Source organism: Lepus europaeus, chromosome 18, assembly GCF_033115175.1.
Source record: "Lepus europaeus isolate LE1 chromosome 18, mLepTim1.pri, whole genome shotgun sequence".
Taxonomy (NCBI): Eukaryota; Metazoa; Chordata; class Mammalia; order Lagomorpha; family Leporidae; genus Lepus; species Lepus europaeus.
The window spans coordinates 73677876-73683875 of record NC_084844.1 but is presented as its reverse complement, the minus strand read 5'-3'; the positions used below and the strand labels follow the sequence as shown (position 1 = coordinate 73683875).

The 6000-nt window shown below is 39.6% G+C and overlaps 1 protein-coding gene across 1 annotated transcript in view; it reads right to left on the bottom strand.

Moving 5' to 3' along the window:
• Window positions 1-253: 253 nt before the first annotated feature.
• Window positions 254-6000, bottom strand: part of LOC133776748 (zinc finger protein 883-like) — a 46271-nt gene continuing 40524 nt past the window's right edge. Inside the window, exons 5-7 of the mRNA XM_062215968.1 lie at window positions 5204-5330; window positions 4866-4958; window positions 254-2760 (exon numbers count right to left, since the gene is read on the bottom strand). Of these exons, the coding sequence (XP_062071952.1) occupies window positions 1208-2760; window positions 4866-4958; window positions 5204-5327 (1770 nt within the window). The 5' untranslated portion in view covers window positions 5328-5330 and the 3' untranslated portion in view covers window positions 254-1207. The remainder of the gene's footprint in view (window positions 2761-4865; window positions 4959-5203; window positions 5331-6000) is intronic.

Below are 6000 nucleotides of genomic sequence, written 5' to 3'. Positions count from 1 at the left end.
TCTATATCTATACAAGCCTGAAATAAAGAAAATGTTTTTACACAATCATTATACTCCTAAGAAACCACCTGTGTCAATTCTCTGATGTACCATTGACTTCTGACAATATTTTCACACTAATAATATTTATAAGCTTTCTCACTTACATGAGTCTGTTAGATAGGATGTGATTTCCAGCAAAAGGTTTTATCACAATACTTACATGAATTTTGGGGAAAAGCTCTTCCACCTTCATTATATTGTTGAGGTCTCTCCCTTGTTCAAACTCCATGATGGATTATGAGGCATTACTTATGTGAAATGGCTTTCTCACATGTATTTCATTCATTAGATATATATGTTGTGCATTCTGATATAAGGAGCTTTCCAACACTCATTACACCCATAATGTTTCTCTCCCATGTGAATTCCCTGTTGTCTTATGAGGTATGGCTTCTAATTAAAGGGATTTTACTTTCAAAGGGGTTTTTCCCTATATGAATTTGATGATGTACAGTGAGGGCTGAATTATGGTAAAAGGCTCTGAGTCATTACATTCATAAAATTTCTCCCCATGAGAATTCTTTTATGTTTGATGAGGTCTGATTTGCACCACAAAGGCTTATTCACATTTATTACATTCATGCATTTCTCCCCTTGGTGAATTCTCTAATATTTCATGAGATATAACTTGTACAAAAAGGTCATATAGAAAATTCCCTGTGTGAATTCTCTGATATCTTATGAGTTATGAATTACAGCAAAAAGGCTTTCCACCATCCTGACATCCATAAAACCTACGTAAATTGAGCAACACAGATATAGGAAAACTAAACACACCCACAACCAGATGGAAATGATATCAGTAATAAAGATCCTTGCCACAAAGAAAATCCCAGGATTGGATGGCTTCACTGTTGAATTCTGACAGACATTTAAAGAAGAACTAACTTCAATTCTTCTGAAGTTATTCAAAACAATTGAGAGAGAGGTGATTCTCCCAAATTCTTTCTATGAAGCCAGCATCACCTTCATTCCTAAACCTGAAAAAACTACAACAGAGAAAGTAATTATAGACCAATTTCCCTGATGAACATACATGCAAAGATCCGCAACAAAATTCTGGCCAATTTAATCTAACAATGCATCAGAAAGATCATCCACCCAGACCAAGTGGGATTTATCCTCGGTATGCAAGGATGGGACCAAAGGCTTTTCCACAGTCATTTCATTTATAAGCTTTCTCCATGGTGTGAATTCTCTGATGCATTTTGAGTTGTGACTTCTGGCCAAAGGTTTTTCCACAGTCATTGCATTCATAAGGCTTATCCCCTGTGTGAATTCTCTGATGATTTATGAGGTGTGGCTTCTGGGCAAAGGTTTTTCCACAGTCACTGCATTCATAAGGTTTCTCCCCTGTGTGACTTCTCTGATGATTTGTGAGTGTTGATTTCCGGCTAAAGGTATTTCCACAGTCATTGCATTCATAAGGTTTCTCCCCTGTGTGAATTCTCTGATGATTTATGAGGGATGACTTCTGGCCAAAGGTTTTTCCGCAGTCACCACATTCATAAGGCTTATCCCCTGTGTGAATTCTCTGATGCTTTCTGAGGCTTGACTTCTGGCCAAAGGTTTTTCCACAGTCACTGCATTCATAAGGTTTCTCCCCTGTGTGAATTCTCTGATGCGTTCTGAGGTGTGACTTCTGGGCAAAGGCTTTTCCGCAGTCACTGCATTCATAAGGCTTATCACCTGTGTGAATTCTCTGATGATTTATGAGGTGTGACTTCTGGCCAAAGGCTTTTCCACAGTCATTGCATTCATAAGGCTTATCCCCTGTGTGAATTCTCTGATGATTTATGAGGTTTGACTTGTGGCCAAAGGTTTTTCCACAGTCATTGCATTCATAAGGCTTATCCCCTGTGTGACTTCTCTGATGATTTATGAGGTTTGACTTCTGGCCAAAGGTTTTTCCACAGTCATTGCATTCATAAGGTTTCTTCCCTGTGTGAATTCTCTGATGTCTAATGACACCTGACTTCTGGTGAGTGGTTTCTCCACAATCATTACACACATGAGGGTTTTCCACTATATGAGTGCTGTGATGGAGGGGATGGCAGAATTTATTACTGAATGACTTCCCACAAGTTTTACATGCATAGGATTTCTTCTCTATATTTGGTCTATGATTCATTCTAACATGTGATTGGTAAATGACAGGTTCCACAGGCCCAATATACTTATAAACGTTCTCTCTTTTGGGACTTTGTTGATGTATACTGAGGTTAGACTTTTTATGGAAATCTTGTAGTATTTGAGTTGTCTTGCCAATAGTGGCAGTTGGCTTATTACAGGTTTCTACCATAAAAAGCTTCTCAGATTCATAGAATATGTTCTTCCTTTTGAAGACTTTCCCTTGTCCAATTTGTTCAAGTGCCTGCTCCATGGTCTGAACTTTGTGCTGTTGATTAAGAGGCTCACAGAACTGGAGAGTGTTCCCAGGTACCGTAGTAGCATCAAATTTCTCTCCAGCTTGTAGCTGATCAGGCCCACAATGGGGATACACATTCTGACATATACTACATTCTTCAGGTTTTATTCCTGAATAGTTTCTCTTTTTGATACTCAGTTTTGGAATATGGCTTATACTTAAATTAAGTGTTTTTCTGAATTCAACTCCCTTGGAAGTTAATGTCTTATTATTTTTCATAACATCCTGATTCAGATTTTCCTCCAGACTTTTCTGGTTGGTCTTAATCAGTTCATCCAGTTTCATGGCAACTGAAGTGAGAAAAAAAAATGTCACTGAATCAAATATAATTGTTTCTCCTAGCATACTCATGTAAAAGGAATGAAGTTACTTGTATTTAAGAGGGATAAGATGTTAGGAAAAGTTCTGCATTGGTGCCTCCTCACACAGGGCACCAAAATGTTAGGAAAAGAGTTGTAGAATAGAGGAGACAGTGTATCAATTTACAGCCAGACAGAATTTATTCAGAGAAAATTAATCCACAGAGGTGGGTGACTAACTGGCTGTGTGTACAAGATGGAGCAGGTGGCAGAAGGCCCCAACTCCCAGGGGCTAGACCTTTTTAAGGAGGGCTAAGGCTGGGCATGGGGGTAGGGGGCAGCAGTGGAGGGGAATTCCAGGAACTGGGTGGGGGGGCCTTGGGAACCTGGAAAATAATGCAGGGTGGGGTATGAAGACAATAGGCTGTGAGACCCAATTGAGTTTCAAGGGCAAGGAATACATTCCAAAGTTTATATCCTTTGCGCAATGAAGGAGAATGGCTCAGGCTCGTATGCTCGTTCCATCATAAAATTTTAACAAAATGATTAGAAGATACATATTTATGAATATACAGGTTTTCTCCATAATACATTAATATATTAAATTGTATCCATAGATTTTCCAATGTTCATCCATGATCCTGTTTACTACCAGAATTTTTTCAAGTATGATTGAGTGGTTTTTGTGGTAAGATGTCTTAAGTCACTGCTTGAGATGCCTGTATCTCAAAACAGCGCCAGTTTAAGCCGAGACTACTCTGCTTCCAATACAGTTCTGGGATAATAGATACTGGAAAGCAGCAGATAATGGTTTATGTGCTTGGGACCCTGTGATAGAGATGAGTAGGTGAAATTCCAGGCTTCTGGCTTCAGATTAGTCATAACTGTTGCTAGTATTTGGGGAGAGAGTTAATAGAAAATATATTTCTCACTGTTTCTCTCTCACTTTCTACTTTCACAAAAATGAATAAGACTTCACAGAATGGACTAATATTTAATAAATATATTCATCTGTAATCTAGAAACCAATTTTTCCCTGTCCATTTTTTAATGTATTTTTATTTATTTATTTATTTATTTGTCAGAGTTAGACAGAGACAGAGACAAAGATCTTCCTTCCATTGGCTCACCCCTCAAATGGCAAATACGGTTGGAACTATGCCAATCCAAAGCCAGGAGCCAGTTGCTTCCTCCTTATCTCCTTTGTAGGTACAGGGGCCCAAGCATTTGGGCCATCCTCCAGTGCCCTCCTGGGCCACAGCAGAGAGCTGGACTGGAAGAGGTGCAACTGGGACTAGAACCCAAGGCCAATATGGGATGCCAGCACTGCAGGGGGAGGATTATCCAAGTGAGCCACAGTGCGAGCCCCTTTTTAAATTTTAGAAAAATTGTGGGTTTTGTACTTCTGTGATATTTCAACCATAAATATGGGGACGTTTTACTAGATCATTTCCTTGAAGGTAAAGAGTGAAATGTGTCTATACTCTAAGAAGGATCACATTCATGGGACAAGATTTGAATATGTGGTTGTCTCAAGTTCTGTCTTCCCAGGGAAACAGCATTTGTGTCAGTTTTTAACTTATGCATTTGTGAAATTTTTCTAATGAAATTCTCTGTTTTATCTGCACTCTTACAGTTTCCCCATATTTCTAAGGAAACCTGACATCCTCAGCTTCTTTGAACTGCAACAGTTACAGAAAGTCCCAATATACCACCTTGGCTATACATTCCCACCAGTTTAAATAATTTGTTTCTGCAATCCAGAGTCTGCTCAATTATTGAAAATTGATTTCTAACTCATTGTGCAGACGTCAGCCCTGGTTACCTCCTCTTGTTTCTTTCTATAAACACTCCTCTGTGATAATTTGAGTTTCTGGAGGTTTTTCATCAGTTGTTCATTTTCACATAAAACTTCATTTCCTTTGCCTTTACCAGAGATACTGATCTCCATAGATACTGTAGAATGTCTGTGTCTGAATCACAAGACCAGCTATCTTCAGGAGTAAGGCTTGGGAAAAAATCATGGAAAGAACACCAGTCAATATCTGCTGCACTGCTTCTACTTTGGCCTCCCTGCCCGTTATGTGCAGACTGACCTGGAAGGCTCTGATGTAGGCATTCTTCCCCCATCCAGGGCTCTGCTCCTTGCTCCAACTTGAAGATCAAGTCAGGTTTGGTCATGCAGTACCCTATTAATGGAAACAATGTAGACTTTGTGAAATCACTATCTTGGGTTAATTAAAGAAGTACAGCTTGGTCCAGAAGCTATGCAACAAATGTTCCAATTTGAAATCCTTCCCAGGTGGTAGATATTCAGATTCTTCATGGACTCAAATTCTATACCTGTCCCTCATTAAACTTTATGAATAGTGCTCACTTCTTTGTCAAATAGCGAGAAAATGTTACCATTGGGCATGTGAAGTGTGACACTTACCCAGGGAGAACAGGCTGCTGTAGGTCTCCAGCATCACATCCCTGTACAGGATTTTCTGAGCTTGGTTCATGTTCTGCCATTCCTCCCAAGTAAAGAACACAGCCAGGTCTTCAAATGCTATCATCACCTGTGATAAAACACTCCTGGTCAACATGTCAACTCTGTCACATAACAATCAATGGCAGTTGTATATCTTCTACATGGGTATGGAGGAAGAAGAAGCAAGAATGCCATTTCATTTTAGATTGGTTGAGCATTTGGACAGCCTCACAGAAGCATTCAGCAGGGGATCAAACCTATGGTATAAAGGCTGTGAACAATGCCCAAGCTGGAGGGAAACAGGAATTTCTGTTCACAAAGGCCAGACTATGTCAAGGGTATTTGCACAGTAGGCTGAAAGGGGGACAAAAGTCACTCTGGAATGAGCAATGTTCAGAAGAATGTAGAAGTATTCAGGGAAAAAGACAAGAAACCATCAGGGAAGTTATGAAGGGATTGAACAGTGAAGAATTTCCAGGAAAATACTATACACAGTCAATGCAATTATGGCAGAGAAAAAATATTTTAAAAGAGACAGTAGGACTTTAACTTAGTGTTTATGATGCCAGCTCAGATATTCTCTCTACATCAAATTTCCAAAGTTGGATTTCAGTGCCAGCTCTGGTTTCCAGCTCCCGGCTAATGCAGAACAGGGGAAGCAATGGTGATGCCAACCAAGAAGGAGGCCTAGATTCCATTCCTGACTCTTGGCTTCAGTTGTGCCCCATCCCTGCTTGATATGATTATTTAGGCAGTGA